General features: G+C 37.9%; 1 protein-coding gene across 1 annotated transcript in view; it reads right to left on the minus strand.

Moving 5' to 3' along the window:
- LOC124267007 (phospholipid-transporting ATPase ABCA1-like) overlaps window positions 1–27,046 on the minus strand; it is a 79,150-nt gene extending 52,104 nt beyond the window's left edge. Inside the window, 2 exon segments of the mRNA XM_046701850.1 lie at window positions 5,366–5,486; window positions 26,968–27,046. Of these exon segments, the coding sequence (XP_046557806.1) occupies window positions 5,366–5,431 (66 nt within the window). The 5' untranslated portion in view covers window positions 5,432–5,486; window positions 26,968–27,046.
- Between the last annotated feature and the right edge of the window lie 206 nt (window positions 27,047–27,252).

Consider the following 27,252-nt stretch of genomic DNA (forward strand, 5'->3'; position numbering starts at 1 on the left):
TAAATCACCTGACTTCTGATGAATTAATTATATGACATATTCATCTTATTTTCGTACAAACATGTTTGTTGTTGTTTGTTTTTTAACGTCACACTCCGCAATATTCCAGCTATATGGTGGCAGTCTGTGATAAACAAGTCTGGACCAGACAATCCAGCGATTGACATCATGATCATTGTTCTACGCAATTCGGACATGATGACATGTGTCAAACAAGTCAGCAAGCCTTAAAACCCATTACCATTAGACACCTCTAATGACAAGCATGGGTTGCTGAAGATCAATTCTAACCCTGATCTTCACAGGTAGTACAAACGTCTACAGTGAGTTAAAGTGAGTGTGAGTGAGTGAGTGAGTTTAGTTTTACGCCGCTTTTAGCAATATTCCAGCAATATCACGGCGGGGGACACCAGAAATGGACTTAACACATTGTGCCCATGTGGGGAATCGAACCCGGATTTTTGGCGTGACGAGCGAACGCCTTAACCACTAGGCTACCCCACCGCCCCCAGTGAGTTAAAGAAATATTGTTGCCAAAGATTGTGGACGTTTTCAACATCATTTTCACTGACTTTGCCAAATTACTATCATAGAAAAAGTATTTTTAATTATTACCACAAAAAGCAATATATTAGAATTCAGAAATTATGAAAACAAAAATATAAAATATTAGTTTCACCATGATCAGTAATAGCTTAGAGACATACTTTTCAAAAAGGGTTATAATCATATAGTTAATTACGTTTGTTTGTTTATTGTTTAACATCGCACTCAGCAATATTCCAGCTATTTGATGCCAGTCTGCAAATAATCAAGTATGGACCAGAAAATCCAGTGACTGACATCATGAGCATCAATCTACGCAGTTAGGATACGACGACATGTATCAACCAAGTCAGCGAGCCTGACCACCGCAGATCCCATCGTAGCCTCTTACGACAAGCATTGGTTGCTGATGACCAATTCTAACCCGGACATACACGGGTTACAAAAGTTATGTCTACATAGTATAAGAAATTGTTTTAATCTATTTTATAAAATACATCTGTCATCACCAATATTGCCTCTGTTGTAATACCATAATCTTCCAAGCACCAAGAAAATGTGTCAGTCAGGTTAGTGTCAGTTCAGTTAGCAAGATTAAGAACTCTCCTCTTTCTGGTCATTGTATTTATTGAAGCCATACCCCATTATGCACTCCAATCACAATCTTTTTAATGTTTATAGTTTATTTAAATAGGTAGGTGTAATGTATTGATTGGTTGAACTTTGTATTGAGGATATTCATGTTATTCACGTGCATGGGCTTGCCGCATGGCTGGGTTAGAGATTACTTTAGGGTCGAGTATAAATATAAGCGAGTGCTATGTGACGTCACTCGGCGGCCATCTTCCAACCTAGCGATGTACCTCTAATGTTTCTCTTGGGCGATTAAAGTGTGTGAAACAAGAAGATGTTGTATGGTGATATGTGAAGGTGATACACTACAGTAGGAAACAAAAATGTTAGGCTGAGTAGGGTATATACAACATGTACGACATCGTTTATCTGTTCCTGGGAATAAAGTTGTAATTAGCTTCGAAAGCACATGGTACCACAAACAGTACCATTATGATTGGCGGAGAATCATCGATATTTTAAACTACAACCAGCTTCAAGAAAATATAGACTCAGAAGCAGCTGGATCCACTTCTGACCTCATCACTGAATTAAGGACCACCGGTCATCAACCAAGGAAGAAAATGTCTTCAAATATTTTAAGTACATGTACTACTTTACATTGTTGATTACTTGTCTTTTTCTCTTATAGTATGGAACATACCATAAGGCCAATAGTAATGGCCAATATGGAGTCTGGCATGGAAAGTAACTATGAAAGTGAAATTCCAACTGTGTTTAATTGATACATCCATTTTGCTGATGTTTTTAACAAAACTTTTGATGATCCTATACTTGGAAAATCACCCTTTCCACATTTTCAGGGTGTTGGCGTCGAAATGCACAAAGTGTTGGGATGAGTTGTGTAAAAATTTGTATTTGAGTACCATGACAATGTTCTGCCTACATTATCAAAGTCAGTTACTATAGTCCGTTTGGCTCAAAAGTGGACCGATGAATTGCAATCTAACTCGAAAACTAATAAACATAACATACTCAATGAAACGCTGATCATAATCAAAACATCATACCTACTCTGAGAGGTTTTTGTAGAATTTTGGTCCACAAAATAATAAAGTTGTTTAACAAACTATCATTAAAATATTGACACAGTTCACTGTTTGTTATGAGGGAGGAGTGCAGAGAAAGGGACAGCAAGGTGTTCGAGAAGCACGTTCACAGACAAAGTTATTTATTCATTAACCTGTGCTGTGCCGTCTCCATCCGTTCTCGAACACCTGGCTGTCCCTTTCTCTGCACTCCTCCCTCGTAACAAATAGTGAACTGTGTCAATATTTTAATGATAGATTGTTAAACAACTTTTTTATTTTTAGGACAAAAATTCTGCAAAACCCTCACAGAGTTGGTATGATGTTTTGATTATGATCAGTGTTTCATTGAGTATTTTATGTTTATTAGTTTTCGAGTAAGATAGCAATTCATCGGTCCGCTTTTGAGCCAAACGGACTATAGGTGAAAATGTCCTTAATGACAATGATGCAGTCTTAGATCACAGCTGTCATTCCCTGATAATAGGCAACAGCACCTCAGATAGGCAATATATCAACTCCATTGCCAATTCAGATCAAGAAATTTGTGGATTAGCAAAAACAATAGATCAGATTTACATCCACCCTCAGAGTGAAATTCATAACAAGGTTAGGTTGTCTGAGACAAAAGATGATTCCCTCATTCTCACAGAACCCACTGCTTCCCTCACTGCTCATTCGGAAGTGGCAGGTGGTAGGACCCTTTCAAAATAAAATAAGTAAAATGCTACATTTAAGATTATGAATCCTTCCCAAGAAGAAAGGGTTCTAGACAAGGGTATAGTTGTAGGCAAATGTAGTTACATTGACAGGCACTATATTTTCTGAATTGAATTTAAACAACCATTCATAAATATAGTGAACACTGTGTGAGTGTGTGAGTGAGTACGGTTTTATGCCGCTTTGGGCAATATTCCAGCAATATCGGGGGACACCTGAAATGGGCTTCACACGTTGTACCCATGTGGGGAATCAAACCAGGATCTTTGCAGGCGCAAAATAGCAACTACGAAGCGAATGCTGATGTCTTCTCTCTCTTGCAGGCAATATGAGCAGTCAAAACTCAGCAACTAATCAATGATGCAACAGTAGTGGATGCTGAAATGCAGCGTGAAAAGAGTCTTCTCAGTAACTTCAATTGGGCAAAGAAGCTCCACAAGCAGCAGCCGGTTGTCGGTGAATACCGGTGAAGGCTTTGGTGTGACTATTTTCTAATGTTTTGTTGATATCTCACAGGCGCGAGCTTTTATATGTTATGACAGTAAATTTGCCAAGCCCATTAATTCCTCCTAATTACAATATTCAATTAACTCAATCAGACTGAGGATATATATAAGTATTAATCATTTAGATTCTGTTGATTGCAAAATGACACAAAATGAGCATGTATTTACAAAACCTAACATCTCTACATATACACACACAATAACGTGAGGGCATCTGCAAATGACAATATATTGGTCTGTCACTCATATGTTTTTCATAACCACAATGGTTGAGATAATTACATTTAAAGCACATTCAAAGGATCTGCCCTGATTTTAACCAGATCTTTGACTACAAAGAAGATGATGTCCTTCCAGAAGATGAATTAGGATTGTCAAAAGATTCTGACTGAAGCCACTACCTTTGAAATTGAATAAGGAATCATATAGACACAAAGACAGAAGTGTCATGCTGACAAGTTCATCAAACAGCTGGCAGTTCCAAGAACTGTTAGGAATCAAGTCTTGCAATCTTACCATGACTGCAAGTTTGGCAGTTGCCACCATGAGAAAGAGTGGAGGCATATGACCAGGAGGCCAAAATACTATTGGCCAAAATGTACAGCAATATTGGAACATATGTCCATTGTCCAGACACATATGTCAAGAGACCAAGAAGCACTACCACGGCAGGAAGGCATCACTACATCCACTACCTGTAGAAGAGGTCTCCAATCGATGGCCTGTTGACATCCATGGTCCCTTGCCATGAACATCAGGCAAGTACAAGTACAATTGGTCATCATGGATGCAGCATCTGGATGGTGTGAAGCCTTGCCACTCAGGACCAAAGAAGGTTGGAAGGATCTCTTTTGGTGGCAATACTAAACCCCTGAAGATTATGATGATCCTGATGATTTACCAGTTTACAAATCCAAACTAGTTAATTTTGCCGAACAACTCATGGGCAACATCGACACATTTTACTACCATGCTATAACAACGTATTGAAGACCCCATGTACCATACCAGGATGTACTCCCAACATAAACCTCCGGTTGCCAGATAAACATAATCCTTCAAAAAGTAAGGATTTCCTTAAAAACAGGACTTTTATAATGAATAGAAATGAACAGTAACGAAGAGTAAAAAGCAGAATTGAAATGAATCGTATGAAAGCATAACAAAACTGAATTGAAACAAACTGTACACAAGCATAACGAGGAGGATTTAAATGAACTGTACAAACTTGGATCAAACCAATTCAAAGTGGAAATTATCAAAATGAACCAAACTGGAGTGAAGTAAACCCTAATTTAATGCATCAAATAGAATCTGTGCAAAACCACTTTATGTAACCTCAAATTGAACCAAATCAAAACAAATGAAATGAAGCATTGCGAAGCAATAGCATAGAAAAGCAAAATAATAAATAATAAATAACAAAATAACTTACAGAAGGTTGTCAAAACAACATATGAATGGACATCTCATGTGTTTAATGAGACAATACGCTTATTATATTAGTTGGTTTGTTGCTTAACGCCGCACCCAACAATATTCCAGATATATAGTGGTGATCTGTATATAATTGAGTCTGGACCAAACAATCCAGTGATCAACAGCATGAGCATCGATCTATGCAATTGTTATACAATGACATGTGTCAACTAAGCCAGCGAGTCTGACCACTTCGATCCCATTAGTCGCCTCTTATGATAAGCATGGGTTACCGACGACCAACTCTTACCTGGATCTTCACAGGTCACTGCTAAAACTATAAAACTATATTTCAAAATAATTAAAGAGTATCATATGATTATTAAACTACAAAACATGCCACTAAATAAATTCTGAGACATGATAAACCAAAAACATCCTCAATAATGAACACAAGAAGTAACTGCTGCCAATTTGTTTGTTACATCCCAAAGACTCATATATCCAACTCACCGGCTGTCGTTTTCTTAGAGTAAAATTCTTCCACAATAGCAGCAGCAGCTGATTACCGAAACCCATGGCGTCGGTGTTTAACTTCTCTTTTAGTCTAGGCCAGGTGTCGTCATATTATTTCCTGTGAATGAACAAGAAAATTAGTAAGTGAATGAGTAAACTTAGTTATACGTTGCTTTTAGCAATGTTCCAGCAATATCACAGCACGTTCAGAACGCTGTTTTGTTAGTAACTCATGCATACACATGTCACCACTCACCAGTGATGTGAAATATATTCATTCTTTCAGACGTTTTGGGGCATTTTTACTCGAAGTTACTTCTCCAATCTTTGCAGTAATCAATCAGTACTTTTTTAACGATTATCAATCTCTGTATCAACATCAATAGCCAGCCCTTATTGAAGGTTTGAATCCCAGTTTGCCCCGATTTTGTTTTTAAGGTTTGTCAGCACCATCATAATGGTTATCACGAATGTGGTAAATGTCTGTGACCTGCATCCTTCCACATTAGGCAGCAATGCTGTGATATAACTGGAATACAGTTCAGGGCATGGTTAAACCCATATCACTTTCTCATTCACCAACCCACCTGGGCCTAGATTTTCGAAGCTCTCTTAGAGCTAAGATAGTCGCAAGTTAATGTTAATTTATGGCACTTACGACTATCTTAGCTCTAAGAGAGCTTCGAAAATCTAGGCCCTGGCTTGTTGAGAGTACGCTTTTTTAGATTCAGCTTCATACCCACCTTACCTTACAAATGTGACCTTGTCACTAAACATGGTGGATAATATTTCAAACCATGTTTGTTTTTCTGACTGAACAAATAAGGCTACATAATTCATTGGTGAATACATTAAACAGGTTTTTAGATACTGAATTGGCTAACACTTGAAATATCAAAAATAGTCCATATCTTTATATTACACAAATAGTGGCATGGCTATAAATAATAAGTAATCGTGTATACTATATTGTAAATGATATTACTCCTAGAACACTGAAATACCGTATTCAAAGTATTTTTGACCATTAAAGTGTGAGTGAGTTTGGTTTGTGTCATTTTGTACAATGTTTCAGTTATGTCACAACATATCAGCCTGATGTGGAAGAAAATCTGATGCAGGTCTGGGAATAACCTGGAAACAAAATCTGGACAATCCTGAAATCGAAATTCTTACTCCTTCTCCTGGTGAATGATACAGAGTATCAAATAGAGTAACAAATAGTTTGGTTTTTTGGTTAATGCTGCACTCAGCAATATTCCAGCTATATGACAGCGGTCTATAAATAATTGAATCTGGACCAGACAATCCAGTGATCAACAGCATGAGCATCGATCTACGTAATTGGGATATGATGACATGTGTCAACCAAGTCTGCGAGCCTGACCACCCGATCCCGTTAGTCGCCTCTTGCAAGTATGAATTGCTCAAGGCCAATTCTAACCCAGACCTTCACAGGTCACAAATAAAGAAATTGACATAAAAAACATTGTTGACTCTTCATATATGATGCCGTTCAAAGAACTAGATTCTTAATCTTCATGCTTCTTATTGGTATAATAAAGAACAGACTGATAAACTGATTCAGTTACTGTTATGTTTAATCAACACAAACAGTTTAAAGTAAGTTTTGTTCTGTATAAATGGCTATTGACTACTAAATACATTTTCATGCTACATCATGGGCCTGCAAGTGCAGAAGAAACCTTGTAAAACAATATCTAACTTCTTCAAAAGAAACAACCAAGGGCAGTTTGTTTTTTATTTCATTCTCATTGATTTCTCGGTGGTTGCTGGAAGGCTGGTTAACGTTCCTGGCAGTATGAATATGTTCCTTGTTTAAAACAAAGGTCATTAGAAGTAGACAAATGCCCGAGGACCATTCAAATTCAGAAGAACACACAATCTGATTGCTATAACAAGTCCTGCTGAAGCGATCTGTCCAACTTGACGAAACTATTCCTGTGTCAATATACCGGGTACATGAGTCGTTATTGAGTTATCCAAACAAAAATTTGGAACTGGGATGCGGAACTTTGCATTTGTATGTCAAGACCTACTTTTCAAAGATATGAGTTAGCGAACGTCACACAATAATATAATGTTGTAAACAGCTAGTTTGGGGGATATACTTATGGAAAACACATCCTTTTGAATTGAGTGAAAATCAAACTTGTTATGAAAACACAAAAAAGACACCAATTGAAAACCTGGTGTGTGTGCAAAGTTTCATGTTAGAACAGGTATCTGTTTTGGGATATGATCCTGACAATCTCACCACTATTACCTGTGTCAACATTTTCATAGTCAATCTGGTTGGCATGGAAACTGTGATAACTAAAAAAAACAAACTTGTGTGTGCAAAGTTCCAGGAAAGGATACCCATCAGATATGGTCAAGACAAACATAGAACTATGAAAGGTGAGGTGAAATTAGGTTTAACGTCGCGCTGGAGAATATTTCGCTCATATGACGACGTGCATGCGTGTGTATGTTGTAGGTGCAGCTGCTTGTACTAGCCCAGACTGAAGCTGGTCTTATAGTGCTAGCCCACTGAGATACCATGCCGCAGTGAAGCATGAATACCCACTCAGACACATTATACTGACTCCAAGCCAACCAGTCCTTGTTGTACCCATTAATGCCGAGCGCCAGGCAGGGACCAACAAGTACCATATTTTAACATATTTTGGTATGACGCGGTCGGGGATCGAACCCGGGACCTTCTGCTCTCTGGGCGGACGCTCTAACCACTACACCACGGAGGCGGAGGCATAGTCAAAACTTGATAGTGTTGAAACAGAATACATAAAAATCATTACATGCCAAAAAGAACCAGTTGACATGCTTTCTGTGTGTGCAATGTTTCATGAAAGAATAGGGCGGTGGGGTAGCCTAGTGGTTAAGGCATTCGCTCGTCACGCCGAAAACCCGGGTTCGATTCCTCACATGGGCACAATGTGTTAAGTCCATTTCTGGTGTCCCCCGCCATGATATTGCTGGAATATTGCTAAAAGCGGCGTAAAACTAAACTCACTCACTCACTCACTCATGAAAGAATAATTTGTTTGGAGATATGATCTAGACAAATATAATTTTAGACGGAGCAACAGACAAACAGACAAACAGACAGACAGACAAGTTGATCACTATCCATGTTACATATTGGGGGAAAACAAGCTATATATACTATATATGGCTACTTGTGTGACACGTAGTCCGGGATAATAGTATATCAACCGCATCACGACTACTGTACCAAAATAATCCTTCCTGGCAGTATTATGTCTCCTAGAGAGCCATCAGGTACTTGGCACACTATCATAACAATACAAGTTTATACGTCACTAAACCAGTAAAACCACCTGACCTGAATGGATCGTATGTCTGGTACACGCGGTTGTGTGAGCACACGGTAAACACCCTCCAGTTGTTGCATATACTGCTTCATCATCACCAAGCTATTGGGAGCTCTGATTCATCCAGGTTATTATGCAATCAAGGAAACATGAGCTAGGCCTACCTATGTAATGTCAGTGCTGTTCAGTGTTTGAAATATGCACCTTCCCACAGACCTATGGCAGGTAGATCTCATGTCTACTAAAACACATACAAAGCAACTCCTTGTGCCTGGATGTAAATATGCTGCATATCAAAATATATATAAAGCATGTCCCATATTAATTGTGGAAACACATTTGTTTAGGAACTCTCAGTAAAGTGATCACTTCTGGACAAAGAGACGCCTCCGTGGTGTAGTGGTTAGAGCGTCCGCCCGGAGAGCGGAAGGTCGTGGTTTCAATCCCCAACCGCATCATACCAAAAGACGTTAAAATATGGTACTTGTTGGTACCATGGCGCTCGGCATTAATGGGTACAACAAGGACTGGTTGGCTCGGAGTCAGTATAATGTGTCTGAGGGGGGTATTCATGCTTCACTGCGGCATGGTATCTCACTGGGCTAGCACTATAAAACCAGCTTCAGTCTGGGCTAGTACAAGCAGCCACACATACACACGCATGCATGTCGTCATATGAGCGAAATATTCTCAAGCACGACGTTAAACCCAATTTCACCTCACCTCACCTTAAATCTATATGTGTCCTAATGGCCTGCTGTATATCTAAGTGTTGATTTCTTTGTCATTGTAAGCTGTAGTCTTTAAATATTTTTTTGTTACATGGACAGACAGTTTAAATTGGAATACTTTAATCAAGTAGTACACATCAGTCACAATCGGAATTTGTGTTATTCTGAATTTGAAGGTTCTGGGGGCATTCCTTGTCATACTTTACCACTTGTATTTTATTTCTAGTTGATATTACACAGAAATAGTTTGAAAAGCTAGCTCTGTACTGGGTAGTTTTAGGTAATGTATGTAAGATCTCAGAACTAGCAGTATAATTTCTGAAGCAGCAAAATTTACTCACTCATTAACTGACACCTCATGATAATATATAACATTTTAGATACATTTTAACTGTGACTTAAGTACATTTTAGCGTGATCATGTGGGCTTTTGTCAGTTAGCTTAAACTGTCAAAGTAGAGGATTGACTTACTGGACATTGGTTTGAGTGAGTGAGCTAGAGAATTATATTAGTTATAAAACAACACATAAGGTGCTGACTCTCACAACGAGAATTGATATAGGCCAGTGAGTATGAGTGAGTGAGTGAGTGAGAGTGAATTTATAATGGCCACATATGATGTAAGTTGAATAAATTCCCCTGTATTCTAATGATTCATACAAGGATTTTCGCAAACCATTTCCAAAGAATCAAGAAACATCGGATCTATAAAAGCACAAATATACGAGCAGTTCTAATATGACACTTACTCATCACATGACTCGACATGATCAAGATTATAGTGTGTAATAATAATAATAATAATAATAGTGTCTCAGGTTACCTTAGCAATTGTCAAAGGGGTATAACATGTCAATGACTCATTACATAATAATAAGTGTATATGCAGTATTGCTGAATAACCTTGACCACAACAATACCAATGTGATTCACCATTGTCAAAGTGCAGCTTTTGCAAGTTCTGCCTCCCTAGCCAGACCAAGGGGAGGAACATAGGGTCAGTTTCGTGACTAGAGGATATAGGATTTATGTCAATATGAGGTGCTATCTCAGCCTTCCCTCGGAGTGGCACAAGCACATAACATCGTGATACAAGTGACATAAATGTCTCCCATGCACACCTGTATACATCATAAACATGACCACACCAAGTTTTGCCAAGATGACAAAGTCAATTATATGCCCTGCAATGGTAAATATTTGTCGTTAATAATTTTACCATGGAAACATGAAAAATAATTGTAAAAAACAATTTAAACACCCTAAACTATCAAAAGGCACCTGTTCACTACCAAACCTTTCAAAGTTTGGCAAAGATATATTGTACGGCTTTCAAGATATGCTCCAGTAATAAACACTGTTGACGAAATCAATGAAAACAAATCTACATGTGACATCATGATGTCACAATCATATGACATCGCTAATATGTCTCTGTGGTGGAAGGGTAGCCTAGTGGTTAAGATGTTAGCTCATCATGCTGAAGACCCCGGGTTTGATTCCCTACATAGGCACAATGTGTGAAGCCCATGTCTGGTGTCCCCCTGCTGGAACATTGCTAAAAGCAACATAAAACCATACTCACTCAATCACTCATTAGTTAAAACAATATTTTGTTATCATGAAAAGGGTTGGGTACAGGTTTTGACAACTTAGAATTCCTCGCCCATAGTTTACATAATGTATATATCTCTGCCACTGAAGCTATGTTGCTGTACTTTTTACACCAGAAACTAGTTATTGCAGATCACAAAATTGAAAAACTTGGAAAAGAAATTCTGGATGATAAATACAATCTTACCCATATATCTTTAGTAATCAAATACATCAACTAATTGATAAATGTTGAAAACTTGTCAGTAAATTTCTGAGATTTAGACTTTCATCAACTTATCTTAGTATAATGGAATTAAACGATGCTAAGGTGAAAACATCTCAACTGGACAGGGTTTCCAAATCATAAGGGTCTGGATTAAGCAGGTTTCACTGTAGTAGAGTCTTGTCACAGCACCTGTATATCACACACACTGGTCAAGAACACACATTAGCTGTCCTTGCATAACAGGCTATAATGTCCTTCACTTATCTGGTCTTATCAAAGAGTGTTCTGCTTGAATTGTTATGCCCCAACAGGGTGATACAGGCCGTATGACTTGAGGACAAAGGAAGCCAACTCGGATGTTATTCCCCAGTATGGGGACAGTGTAAGATAAGGATGGTCACAAGTAATGCCTGGAGGATACAGGATACAGGATACAGGGCATGAGTGATTATATCTTTATGTCTTCTCACACATGGGTAGGATAATTTTCTCATAGTTTCCACATACACAAGATTTGGGGCTTCAAAACTATGCTCAGTGGGTCAGAAACTTACATTATACAACATTTTAAGAAATTTTTCAGTCATGCAAAGTCAGACTGCCTGTATCCTACAATATTTTGGATTATTACATTCCAGTTCATCTCACAACAGCAACACAATGTAATGAATATAGAACATCACACTGAGTACTTCTGTACTGAGCTCGAAGATCATTGTCCGAATTCATGTTTTGTTCTACAATGACATTCTCATTCAATACATCAGTATTGAAATAAAGCAGAATAATGTTCTATATATGTATTTCACAACTTATATATGCCACAAATTATATTTATTATCTGCTAATTATCCACATTTTGCTATATGTACAAGAAATATAATTAGGGTCAGACTGTCAAACACATCTATATCCACCGCAAATATTTAGAATTTGGTGTATTTCAAAACTCAGAAAATGCCTCGGCTTGTCTTCATTACCTGTTAATTATCACGCTGTTAGAGTCCTCAAATATTAGAATTTGCATGGTGTATTTGAAAACTTACAGAATGCTCCAGATTATCTTGATTATCTGTTACCTGTGTTATTGATGAACAAGATCATGCACAACATGTTTACAAAGGTAATGATTACATTGGTTACCACAGAAACCTCACGACATCCAGCTACAGCTAACAAGCAGTATTTATCGATCCTTCAGACCTTGGGTCTATATATGGAGCTATTGCACATGTTCATGCAAGATGTTTACAAACCTACAAATATATTTCAAGTCTTATGGGTTACATATCCAATTATCTGTGAATCTGAAAATGGGATGAGTCACGATTAAAGAAGCATATGCCAGGAGACGAGTTTGGAAATTGAGGGTTATTTTGTTATAAAGGAACAGTCAGCTGTTTCCTGTCAGTTGAGTGAGTGAGTGATCAGAGAACAGTCACCTTTTACCCTGTCATTTGAAGCACATGATAGCATCTAAAACACTAGTCTGTCATACAGACCCTGAAACAAATTTATCTTACCTCACAAAGAGCACATTTATGTTATGATTTATGCGCTCTATAAATGAATGTATTATTATTATTATTATAAATGTCGTTTTCTGATTGGCTGAGCCAATCAATATACCCCGCTTACAAGCGAGTAACATTTTCTCTGTTACCTGCTGGAAATGCCGAACTGTGGGAATTCATTTGATACTTCGTGTTAGTAGTGTTTGGGCTGTTACCTAACTCTGGTAGTTCTTATTATGATCCAATACCCATGCTTCAAACAGTTCAACATAGCATTGATCTGTTCGTAAGATAAATACGTTGTTCACTGGTCCCTCGGCGCCCATGGGTTGATGTACCTTCTATGTTTGTTTATGATCCCCTCGTCCTTCGGGTACATCAACTCATGTCCCCCTCGTGACCAGTGAACAACTTATAATATCCAATGCAGCCCATGCAAGTCTAGAATATGTGGCAAGTCTAGATTTCCCCAGTTTCTAAAAATGAAGAAAGTCTCTGGGCATCTTTTCATTATATTTTATAATCATAATTTAGGAACTGTTTTTTTCTGTAAAATATGTTCATTTCAGAGACTATAATTTATGTTAGTCTACTAAAACACATACACTGGTTCTTAACAGTGCAGCTCCTTGTGCCTGGATGTAAATATGCTGCATATCAAAATATATATAAAGCATGTCCCATATTAATTGTGGAAACACATTTGTTTAGGAACTCTCAGTACAGTGATCAGTCCTGGACTAAGGACTTTACAAAATTCCACCTGCTCTCCTCATGGATTATACTAAGGATGGAAATGGAAATATTGTTTATGAAAACTCACAACTTAAACTTTGTTGCCCAAACTTAACTGTGCAATGTTATCTATAAACATATTTTTTGGGCAGAATTATCATGATTATATGTGTACACATATTTTCACAGTTTCACATCATCATGACTCCTCAGAAAGCACTTGCATCTATCAACTCATTAAGGGATGGCTGCTTGGAACTTTCCCTCAGTATTTTGTGCTGCTAGTCAGATCACTGTGGCTAGCATGACATAATGAAAATCATATAATCAGCAAAATACAAACTAAATCTGGCAGAATATGAGTGCGTGAGTGAGTTTAGTTTTATGCTGCTTTTAGAAATATTCTAGCAATATCAAAACGGGGGAACACCTGAAATGGGCTTGGCAGAATATGAAAAGCATTTCTCACAATCACCACGACTCTTTCAATAACATAAACACACAGACCAAATTCCAAAAGCAATATTTGTACTCCACTGGTTTCACCATTTGTATAAACTAATAACATAATGTAATATATAATGTAAAATTTCAAAACCTGCTTTTTAAGACCTAGTACTAAGTAGATATGTGAAAAATATTGCCAGATTAGAGGCTTCACAGGGTTCGAAATACCCCATATATTAGTGTGCCATGGCACTGTAAATACAGAAATGGCACGGCTAAAATCTGTTCTTGGTGCCATTTTGACACGCCTAATTTTTTTAAGAGACATAACTCACATTTAGTCATTTAAATTTTAATCCCCAAAACAAATGTTTTTACCTAATTGAATAATACCATACATATTTGAATGCTCATAAACCCATTTCTTTATTTAACAATAAATTTCAAATGATCGTCATCATTGTCATTTATTCTAAAAACTTGTGGGCATACTCGATTTCAGAAAGGCACACCTAAAATATTTGTCTGGTGCCTTAAGGCACACTTAGAAAAAAAAAGTATTTCTATCCCTGCTTCAAAACATTTATTTATTCCCAGTTTGTGGAATGTTAAGTAAGAAGATGAACACGAAGGACTTTCATGCACCCTATTGGGAACACACAGCTGAATACACGACACACAGTGCTGGTATTGCCCAATACTTGTGACTAAGGCTGTAACGATTCACTCGCATATTCGGTGAATCGAACCGCAGCCCTTCATGAATTCAATTCGTTATTCGTGGTCACCAGAATCGAATATTCATGAATATTTACAATTTTTAAGGGAGTGTGTTTTTCTTGAACCCTTATGTCCTTTTTCAAAATGAGATATGCAAGAATGCATTATGTACTAGCTTTGTAGTAGCGCAAGTCATGTTAGTTTGCCAAGGCCGCACATGGTACTGTCAACTTAACTATTACATACTAAATTTGAGTGTCATGAGATGACTGGTTATTGCTGTGACAAATTAACACTGTCAACATGGGCATTCAATATTGTGCATCAGTCACTTAACTACAATATTGTATTCGTTACCCAATATTCGTGATACCCAATATTCGTGAGTATCATATTCGCAACATAGTGTATTCGTTACAGCCCTACTTGTGACACACCTCCTTACCGGCAGTGCCCCTGAGGAGTTTCGTGAACTGTGACAAACAACATGCCAAGCTCGTGACCATGATGATACCAAAATAGATTTTGAATTCTGCTACCATGGTGGATGAGATTAAAAATGTCTGCCAAATTCATCAAAAAAAACAAAATACAGAGTACAGGGGTAAAATGTCTGCTGGGTTAATACAAAATTCCCAATTATTTTCATTAAAAGCACATTTTGTCTTCACCTAGGCTGGTAAAGCTTTTGATTTTATTTCGAACCTTAGGTATAGCGTTTAAAATTCCATGGCAACATAATACACACAAATTAACTTTTTTATTAAGACATGGTGACAATGAAAGAAAACATGATTTTTGGAAAGATTTAAATGAGAATTAGAAATACAGAAACAGATCACATTTTCATTGAATCTCCACTTTTTAAATCCGCTAGAAACAAGTTGATGTGCTTTCTCTTGATAATTGTGAAAGGTACTAATGCTGTTAATGTTGACTTGATGCTTGTTCACAATTCAGCTTTATCCAATCATTTGACCAAACAGATGTTTAGGAATGTACATGCATATATAAAGGGAAAAAATGGTCTTAGTGAGTGATATTAATGTACATACATTTCTCTATTTTTCTTTCTGCCATTTGATATATCAATTGTAAATATACATTATGTAAGCCTATGGGCGAGGAATTCTAAGTTATCATAACCTGTGCCCAACCCTTTTCATTATAACAAAATTTGTTTTAACTAATGAGAGTGAGTTTGGGTTTTACACGCTTTTAGCAATATCACGGCTTTTAGCAATACTCCAGCAATATCACGGCAGGGGACATCAGAAATGGGCCTCACACATTGTACCCATGTGGGGAATCAAACCTGGGTCTTTGGCGTGAAAAGCGAACGCTTTAATCACTAGGATAGCCCACCACCCTTCAGTGATACTGATCTAGGTGAATATAACATAATCTCCTGGTAAACCTACTATAAAAAACATGGCCGTGGCCCCAAGGCTGCTTGTCTACATCAAGAGAAACAAGGGTTATAAGTTATTACTTACGCAACTTGTTTCATGTTAAATGGAAGGACAAGTCACAAATGAACCCTGCATTAGACAGCAGGCAGCAGCAAAAACCATCCAACTGATCATGATCATGGAGACACATATATACAACAACGTAATCAATAATCTTATCCGTAAATTGTATTACCTGGCTGGTGATGCCGGCATCAACTCTGTAATATGTCTCAAACCTGGCAGTCATCCACATGTAAACAAAGACTGTGCTAAAAACACGTGAACGGCAAATGTGACTTCAGGCTTCACTGCACAGGGGTACGGGGACAAGAGGACTTAGGTGTTCAGCCACACAAACTCCAGCCATCAAGCATGACTCAGGTTTCTGCTTAGTCCCTCAATACAATGTAGAGGACACTGAAATCTGGGACGCATCTATTTTCAGCATTGACTAACACATCCAACGACTATCCATGCAGTATGTTTACACCCGGTATTTCTGAAGCTCAGGCGTCCAATAGATTGATCAGCCAGCAACCAGCTGACATGCACTCTTGGACTTAAAGGGGCACTGATCCAGAGCAATTCATGTTTTGAACCAACACTTTAACTTTGTCATCTAGCTGCCAGGTGGTCAGACCCTACTCCCCCGAACTGTGACGGACATACAGACTGGGCAGCTGTCCTACTTGAATTTCATAAACAACAAAACAATAAGAATGGTGGATGCCCATCAGATGCAGTTATTTGAAAATATTCCCAATAGTTCTTGTCTGATTGTAATAAAGTATTCCAGCAGTGTAAGCTTTTTTGGATTTTCTGATGCGTAGATAATGTATGGTCCAATTTAATCCTATTTCTGTGTTTTTCACATCAATATTTAATCATGTCATGTAACAATGAGATGTCAATTGACCTCTGATAGTGATATGATATAACACACATTTGATTTATTTGATTCCATAAACTAATTCAACCCCACTATGCCATTGCTAGAAAATACAGTTTTATAGGTTTACACAGTTTTTAAGTTTAGTACACTGCAAATTCTTATATATATTTCTAATGCAACAGTGAAGTTGATATCCTCAAAACAGTTTCTTTATGCAATGAAAATTGCATGCAGTACAGTGGTTACTACTCCCTTGCTATAACCGGTGTTTGGTGGTATAAACCTACAGTAATATGCACATGGAAGTACGGCAAGAGGAATTGACGGCTGAGTTTTACAACCACATCAATGAAAGGATTAACCAATAACAAATCTTTTATCACCGGATTTGTCAAAAGGTTATGTTTATGTATGTAGACTGACTAACACATTCTGTAGTTAAGTGCCTGTGTAAAAACAAAGGATTAGCCTTCAAAAGATTAACCGGCAATATGTTGATTGATTGTTCATTGTTTTGTCTAACTAAATTATATCTTTAAAGAATGGTGGACATCATGTAAATAGTTGTCAGGTGTTCTATCTTGGGTGCTTCCTTGTGGGCAAAGTTCCCGGATTTGACCTATGAAATATACAACAATGTGAAAATACTGAAACAAAGTCATGTGACCAGATTAGAAACTATCACTAGTTATCATGTTACATTCATTTTTTCCATATCAGACTGTTAAAAGACACATGATATGGAACAGGTGTCTTTGGCAGCTGCAGATGAATGGATATTGTTCCTTTATGTGGACATTGATGGATACATTCCTCTAACAAGGTAATAGCCTGATATTATTGCTATAACTTTTGTCGGTTTTAATTTTGATAGTTATTGGAAAAACAATAACAAAAGCAACAACCAGTCCCAGGGAATTGCTCTAGATCAGTGTCCCTTTAACTAAGAACTTGCAGTTGTACAATCTTGACAAATGGTTGAAAACAAGACTACTTGTTAAAAGTTTAGAAATCTATATAAAATCATTCTTCCAATCATCCAAGGCAATGCCTGGCAATGCATTCAATGCAGAAGTGTAAAAATAAGTATTAAATGCCTTTTCTATTTGTTGGTTCTGTCACATAAACTATCAACCTTTTAACCTTCCTGTTTTAATACTTATTCAGTGTTCACGAATAGCGCATCTGACCCTCTGACAAATCCGGCAGATTCGCCAACTGTCAGACAGAAGTCTACAACCTGCCGACCCCAGTGTCTGACTGTATATTTCACAATGACTTTGACTGAGGTTGTTTTATGTGACATGTGACACTTGTTTGCTGTTTATAAATCTAATGTTTGTTAATAATTTCAATGTCGTCTTTCAGTGGCATTTAGAAGTTGTACAGTGATGTCCAAGATATTTTATGGATTAAACTTCTTTTTAATTTCTCTCACGTGAGAGAAATTAAAAAGAAGTTTAATCCATAAAATATCTTGGACAATTTCAATGTCAATTATAAGAAATATTAAATCTGAAATGTGTGTATAATTTTATTCCATGGGTCCTGTGCATTTTCAATGGGTCAGACAGACATCTGAAACTTACAGGACCCAATGTCCTGTGACTTTGAAACACCATTCGTGAACACTGCTTATTTTTTCACTTCTGCATTTAATGCAGGTCCAGGTTAGCCCTGGATTCAACAAAAACTGAACATAAGAAAATGACAGGGTTCTATGTTTTCAAATACAAGAGTCAGATGGCAAGTATCCTCGGCCCCTACAAATTCGAAAGGAAAAATCATCTGACTGTCACTTTAAGTCCAGCTTGATGAGAGAATATCTATCTATCTTTCAGGGGTGGAAATAACTTTAAAATTGCTAGTGTACTCCGGTACAGTGGCACATGTAAAATCACTTGCCCTGATAATTTTCCTACTATACCAGCTGATTTTTTACATAAAGAACATAATTAACATTGGAAAGTCAACTGGACACCGGTACAGTGTGATATACAAATTTGCTTGCCCGACAGAAAAAAACATTGGACTCGGGCGTCAGGCAATGGGTTATTTCCACCCCTGTCTTTCTATCCCAATACAAAAATAGTGAGGAAGGATAACAATGTAGGGATGAACAACTTCTTTATTACAGTGAAAGCGATGTTTTGGTGTAGGTTCTAACACCGTTATAGAATAGAATAGAAGAATAGAATAGAAGAATACTTTAATGCCTTTTTAGGAATCTGTGTTACATCAGCAGAGCTACTGACACATCAGAGAGATACAAAACATATTTACATAAATTCATGGATTTAGGTATCTTTACATTTGTTTAAGAGAGATATGGTACTTGGAATAAAGGATGTACGGGCTCTCTTTGTTTTCACAATTGGAAATTTGTAGCGGCAGCCTGAAGGGAGGAGGTTGTATTCCGAATTTAAGTAGTGAGTACGGTCAGATATAATTTTGACAGCTTGATTCACGATTTGCCGCTCATATATTGATGATAAACATTCAAATCTGACTCCAGCAATTTTACTATCAAGCATCGATCTCACTGTAATAGAGAAGTTGTTCATCCATATATTGTTATCCTTCCCTACTGCTCCAACTTCTAAATGCCTCTCAAAGAGTGAGTGAGTATGGTTTTACTCTGTTTTTAGCAACATTCAAGCAACATCAAGGCGGGGGTACACTAGAAATGGGCTTCACGCACTGTACCCATAGAAGTTCATAGAAATTACAAGAGTGGTTATTGAGCTATTATTGGAACTCTCTGTCAGGTACACACCAGCATGAATCAAAGTTAAACTTGTTGCGATGGAAACAGAATTTGTTTTCTAAAAATCCCTAAATAGAAAACCTATTTCATGATAGAATAGCTCCTTGTTGAGAGATATGGTCCAGACAAACACACCACTGAAATATTACTGAGTATAGGGCTCTCACGAGTACTCGGGTACTCGGGGCCGAGTCGGGTAAAGCAGGACTCGAGTCCAATTGAATGGACTCGAGGACTCGCAGGGGAGATACCTCTAAACATCTCATGCAATCAAAATGGATGATCGTGAGAAAAAATCCAATGTCTGGACGCATTTTTATCTTGATTTAGTGGCCAAAATACGAAATGCCGTCTTTGGGGCCTTTCCCTTAGTTACGCAAGCATTTGTCCTGTAAGCACCCACAATAAGCACTGTAGACAGAAAACCAGCTCAACAAGCAACGCTGGGGCAGTTTGGTAAGTTTGATAGCAAAAGTCGCAAGCCTGTTGACAGGAAATGGTATGAAGGATATGCGACCATTAAGTCTTGTTAAAGGGGAGGGTTTCAGGGCTTTCTGTGAACCATTGAACCCAAATTACCAGGTCCCATGTACTGCGACAATTCACAACTACCTCATAAAGTCGTATGAAGTTTGCAAGGAGAACAAAATATCAGTACCCAAAACAGTACCTGCCGTGGCCCTAACTACGGACGCATGGACAAGCGTAGCCACTCACGGCTGCATCACTGTCACTGCCCACTATACCTATGTTTGAACATCTTGTTTTCTACATAGATATTCAGTCGTTCTTATCCAGCGTATTTCAGTGTTGCATATTCAACAATCAACACATACATACGCATTCAACATAACATTCACACTTGGAGACCTATATCCTTAATAGTGAAAGTTTTAATCACAATGAATACCATTGACGTGATTTCCCGTTCAGCAGAGCTTCGGAAGTTACTTAATAAATGGTTAGTCTTTAGTTTGAAACCAAAACGTTTTCACTATAAGAAGTCTCAAATAAACATCAATCCTGTTTTACATATTCTTTAAGTTCCATAGTCGATCCATCTTTACAAGATACTAGTATCTAATGCAGCACCAATTAATGAATGCTTCATCTATGTATCTTCCAGCTTTGCAACGTGTTTTGCCGCATTTTAACCGTGATTAAGGTTAATTGATTGTGTGACTTATCGTCTAGGTGAATGTTTAAAAGTTGCTAATATGTCCTAACTGCAACGACATATTAATATTAGATAATCTTGAAAGTGCAGTCAAACTTAAAACCAAAAGAAAAGAGAAGTACATTGAATGGTTTCTTTTCCCGGCCACATCCAATCATATAACAGCATTTACAGGCGTAATAAGGTATCACCGGCCCAGCTCATGAATATTGATCACATAATTGATCGCATAGAACTGGGTCACAGTGACACTTACGTTGCCTTCACATTCTGTTTGCAATAATAACAAGAAGACAAAGTCATCAATATCCCCCGCAATGGCAAAATACTCTTCATGATTATGTCTACGAGGTATGATTATGTCAAATATTTAGGTGTGTATATAGAAAAGTGGAAGCAGAGTATTGAAAGGTTTTGAAAGTTCTGCTCCAGAAAGGAGCACTATCACCAATTTTAGTCTAAGTTAAACTTGTTGCGATGGAAACAGAATTTGTTTTCTAAAAATCCCTAAATAGAAAACCTATTTCATGATAGAATAGCTCCTTGTTGAGAGATATGGTCCAGACAAACACACCACTGAAATATTACTGAGTATAGGGCTCTCACGAGTACTCGGGTACTCGGGGCCGAGTCGGGTAAAGCAGGACTCGAGTCCAATTGAATGGACTCGAGGACTCGCAGGGGAGATACCTCTAAACATCTCATGCAATCAAAATGGATGATCGTGAGAAAAAATCCAATGTCTGGACGCATTTTTATCTTGATTTAGTGGCCAAAATACGAAATGCCGTCTTTGGGGCGTTTCCCTTAGTTACGCAAGCATTTGTCCTGTAAGCACCCACAATAAGCACTGTAGACAGAAAACCAGCTCAACAAGCAACGCTGGGGCAGTTTGGTAAGTTTGATAGCAAAAGTCGCAAGCCTGTTGACAGGAAATGGTATGAAGGATATGCGACCATTAAGTCTTGTTAAAGGGGAGGGTTTCAGGGCTTTCTGTGAACCATTGAACCCAAATTACCAGGTCCCATGTACTGCGACAATTCACAACTACCTCATAAAGTCGTATGAAGTTTGCAAGGAGAACAAAATATCAGTACCCAAAACAGTACCTGCCGTGGCCCTAACTACGGACGCATGGACAAGCGTAGCCACTCACGGCTGCATCACTGTCACTGCCCACTATACCTATGTTTGAACATCTTGTTTTCTACATAGATATTCAGTCGTTCTTATCCAGTTTATTTCAGTGTTGCATATTCAACAATCAACACATACATACGCATTCAACATAACATTCACACTTGGAGACCTATATCCTTAATAGTGAAAGTTTTAATCACAATGAATACCATTGACGTGATTTCCGTTCAGCAGAGCTTCGGAAGTTACTTAATAAATGGTTAGTCTTTAGTTTGAAACCAAAACGTTTTCACTATAAGAAGTCTCAAATAAACATCAATCCTGTTTTACATATTCTTTAAGTTCCATAGTCGATCCATCTTTACAAGATACTAGTATCTAATGCAGCACCAATTAATGAATGCTTCATCTATGTATCTTCCAGCTTTGCAACGTGTTTTGCCGCATTTTAACCGTGATTAAGGTTAATTGATTGTGTGACTTATCGTCTAGGTGAATGTTTAAAAGTTGCTAATATGTCCTAACTGCAACGACATATTAATATTAGATAATCTTGAAAGTGCAGTCAAACTTAAAACCAAAAGAAAAGAGAAGTACATTGAATGGTTTCTTTTCCCGGCCACATCCAATCATATAACAGCATTTACAGGCGTAATAAGGTATCACCGGCCCAGCTCATGAATATTGATCACATAATTGATCGGATAGAACTGGGTCACAGTGACACTTACGTTGCCTTCACATTCTGTTTGCAATAATAACAAGAAGACAAAGTCATCAATATCCCCCGCAATGGCAAAATACTCTTCATGATTATGTCTACGAGGTATGATTATGTCAAATATTTAGGTGTGTATATAGAAAAGTGGAAGCAGAGTATTGAAAGGTTTTGAAAGTTCTGCTCCAGAAAGGAGCACTATCACCAATTTTAGTCTAAGTCAAACTTGTTGCCATGGAAATGACAAAAATATTTTATTCACAATTCCAAAACTACCAAAAGGCACCAGTACACCACCAAATCTATCTATGTGCCAAGTTTGGTGAAGAAATAGTGAATGGTTTTAGAGTTCTGCTCCGGAAAAGAGCACAACCACCAATGCCAGTCTAAGTCGAACTTGTTGCCATGGAAACGCCAAAAATATTTTATTCAGAATTCCAAAACTACCAAAAGGCACAAGTGCACCACCAGATCTATCTATGTGCCAAGTTTGGTGAAGAAATAGTGAACAGTTTTAGAGTTCAGCTCCGGAAAAAGAGCACTACCAAAATTTCAGGCTAAGTGAAACGTGTTGCCATGGAAAAGCCAAAAATATTTTATTCAGAATTCCAAAACTACCAAAAGGCACAAGTACACCACCAGATCTATCTATGTGCCAAGTTTGGTGAAGAAATAGTGAATGGTTTTAGAGTTCAGCTCCGGAAAAGAGCACTACCACAATTTCAGGCTAAGTCAAACTTGTTGCCATAGAAACGCCAAAAATATTTTATTCAGAATTCCAAAACAACCAAAAGGCACCAGTAGACCACCAGATCTATCTATGTGCCAAGTTTGGTGAAGAAATAGTGAACAGTTTTAGAGTTCTGCTCCGGAAAAGAGCACTACCACCAATTTCAGTCAAAGTCGAACTTGTTGCCATGGAAACGCCAAAAATATTTTATTCAGAATTCCAAAACTACCAAAAGGCACCAGTACACCACCAGATCCATGTATGTGCCAATTTTTGTGAAGAAATATTGAACGGTTTTAGAGTTCTGCTCCGGAAAAGACAAATGTGCACGGACGGACAGACGGACGGACGGACGGACGGACGCACGCACGGACGGAGTCCATTTTAATAAAAAGGTAATAGATACTTCCATCGACATTGAATATCAATTGCTTTATTCAGGAACGTTTGGATTCACATATACATGTTGCATTATTCGTAGATTGGAAGTTGGAACAGCTACGTGTATGCTTGAATGTTGTTTTCAGATAAGCATCCAAATTGTCGGGTACTCGGGTCCGAGTCGGGTCTGACACCTCGAGTACTCGAGTCCCAAATTTTGGACTCGTGAGAGCCCTAACTGAGTATGGCATTAGAAGTGATGTGACCTGAAGTTTTACTCAGTGTCAGAGGTTACTGCCACTTTTTTAGTGTAAGTCCACTGAGGTACCATGTTGCAGTTTAACATGGCTACCCAACCCAGACACAATTTACTGACTCCAACCCAAACAGTCCTTGTTTTATTCCCTTAATGCCAAGCTCTCTATCCACTGGACTACACAGTACTACTGATGCATTAAACATAAAATACAAATGATCCAACTGAAAAATATGTGATTATTTCAATCAAAATTTGTCAAAATGTTCATAAACATAGTGTATACTCGACTAACCAGAAATACCCAGTTGTTTTAACCCTTCCTGTGGCCATATATCATATTTTCATGGTTCTTCTTGACAGTGAGCCATAAAATTTTTAGACCTATAAACCAACGGATAAGTTGCCAAGTATATATGCTTGTGGCAATTCAATTCTAAATAGCCTGGTTATACTTACTTGAATTTCCTTACAATACCATTTACTACAAAAATTACTATATGTTCAAATTTCCCTTCATTTAATACTTTATTAACCTTAACAGAGATACCAACAGAAATATAGGCTACATATCTTGTCAGCATTCTTTCACAAGTTCCAGGTTCAGGTGGGATAAATGGCCCAGTTGTCTGTACATAGAGTTGCATCCTGTGATTATGGGTTTGAATCCCAGTGTGGCTCAAATTGTGTTTCCAAGTTGGTCAGCACCATCAAAGTGATAAACATCATAAATGTGCATCACTGCACATGGTTTAAACATATTTTTATTTCGCTAAAGCAGAAACCTGGATTAGTGGATAGGCGAACAAGCCTAGTGGCTTATATAAACGCCGCTCCAGTACATTGTTCAAATAGCTGGATACATAATGAAATAATTTGACAACAAAAGAACAATACCATAACAGATATATGATTGAGTAACAAATATGTTCGTTCTGGTGTTGGTTATGCCTAGCAACGAAATGGGCTGACGTAGAAAATCACGTTATATAAAATTTGTCTTACACTGAATATATATGTTGAGGGGATAATCACTGGAAGCGGTTACTTTTAGAAATGAACTGTTGTAATGAGTTAAGAATGTCACTATTAGTTGAGTTATTCAATGCTGCCGTTACCGTATAAAGTAGTTTTAACATCGTATCCTTGAATATCAAGATACACACTTGTTAAGTCACTGCACATGTTAGTTTCATCTCAAGCTTCCACACTGATATAAACTGAATTTGTTCAAATTGGTGTCAAAACTCATACCAATTGACGACCAGTCACAAGGAGATGCAAATAAACCATAAAGTGAGCGACAGGGTGAGTTTAGTTTTACGCCACACTCAGCAATATTCCAGCTATATGAGTCCAGTGATTAACAGCATGAGCATCGATCTGCGTAATTGGGAACCGATGACATGTGTCAACCAAGTCAGAGAGCCTGACCACCCGACATAAAGACTTACTATATGACAGCAATTGAGGAGCATTTCTATTTGAAATTGTTTAATATTGTCGGTACATTCTAGTTATTCTATCATAAGATTATTTGTTCAAAGTGAAACTTTAATCCATGGTTGAACAACACAGCATACAAGGATCCTACAAGTGAACTAAGACTAAGAGCTGAGACTGAGATATGTTTCTGAAACAAAATATAGTTCAAATATGATCAAGGCCTGATACTTTGATTTGAGTGTTGACCTGAGAAGATCCAGGCTAGAATTGGTCTTCAGTAACCCATGCTTGTCGTAATAGGCGACTAACAGATTGGGTGGTCAGACTCGCTGACAGATGTCATTGTATCCCAATTGTGTAGATTGATGCTCATGATGTTGATGACTGAATTGTCTGGTCCAGACTGGTTACAGACTGCCTCCATATAGCTAAATATTGCTACGTGTGGCGTTAAACAACAAACCAACCAACTATTTGATTGTAAAGGGGTGCTTGATGTAGGATAGGGGCTGCAACAAGGCCATATTAACTACCTGGGAACCTGTTGTAGATTTCAAAAGTAGGATACAACAGGATTAGAAACTAATTCACTGTACCCTGGACTAAAGTATTGAGATAAAAAAAAACAAGAGGAAACTCAAAAGAACCCAAGTTACCAGTCCCTGCCCTTGAGGGGACATATAACTCTTATACAACATTACCTATGCATCCTTACTTACCCCTACCTGATTTTTAACTATAAACTATAGGCTAAACTATAGTGTTTGCTCATCACAAAAATAGGCGGGGGTGGGGGTACCTAAGGAACTCTTTCCAAGTATTTAGAGACAAAAACAAAACAAGAGAAAATTCAGAAGAACCCAAGTTACCAGTCCCTGTCCTTGAGGGGACTTATAACTCTTATACAACATTACCTATGCATTGAAGAGGTACGTGAAATCAGTGAAGCATGAGCCACAACCGGGTTCATGCCCACGTTCACACACTCACTTGTTTGCAGTGTGGATCGCGTCACACCCAAAACCAACCCCTCACATGTTGTGGACACCTCATTAGTGATACACGGACCTGTTATTTCACAACTTTCACCATCCATTATGTAACGCTAACTTAGTAAAAGTTAACGAAATACCATCAAATTGTAAGGTAGAAACACCTTGTCGAGTGTTATTTATGCATTGCCCCGATTAAACACGCTTAGAAGTAAGTCGTCTGCTTTCAGTAGAAACACGGAAACGCGTACTGAGAGGTACCCTAACACGAATTAATCACAACAAACCTTGTTTGATTAACTGTCACTTATACTTACCGCGTAGACACGATCCCTGTCAAGCTACTGTCAGACGATCAGAGGCAAGAATGACTTGACAAGTCCGGTTCGGTTCACGTGTACTTAACATGCGCAGTAATACTAGTATATGACGTTATGGTTATGTAATGTATGTATTAGCATGGATTTATGCTGCAATATATCTAACAGCCTTCCATGTGAACAATGTGAATAGAATGACTTTTGGTCTGTACAGGCTGCTGTCGGAAGTTCCACTTTTGTACCGGACTATTTTTCTGACGAGATTTGTTTTGGGTAATCGTA

This window comes from Haliotis rubra, unplaced genomic scaffold, assembly GCF_003918875.1.
Source record: "Haliotis rubra isolate DU_JTF1 unplaced genomic scaffold, ASM391887v1 Scf1295, whole genome shotgun sequence".
Classification (NCBI taxonomy): Eukaryota; Metazoa; Mollusca; class Gastropoda; order Lepetellida; family Haliotidae; genus Haliotis; species Haliotis rubra.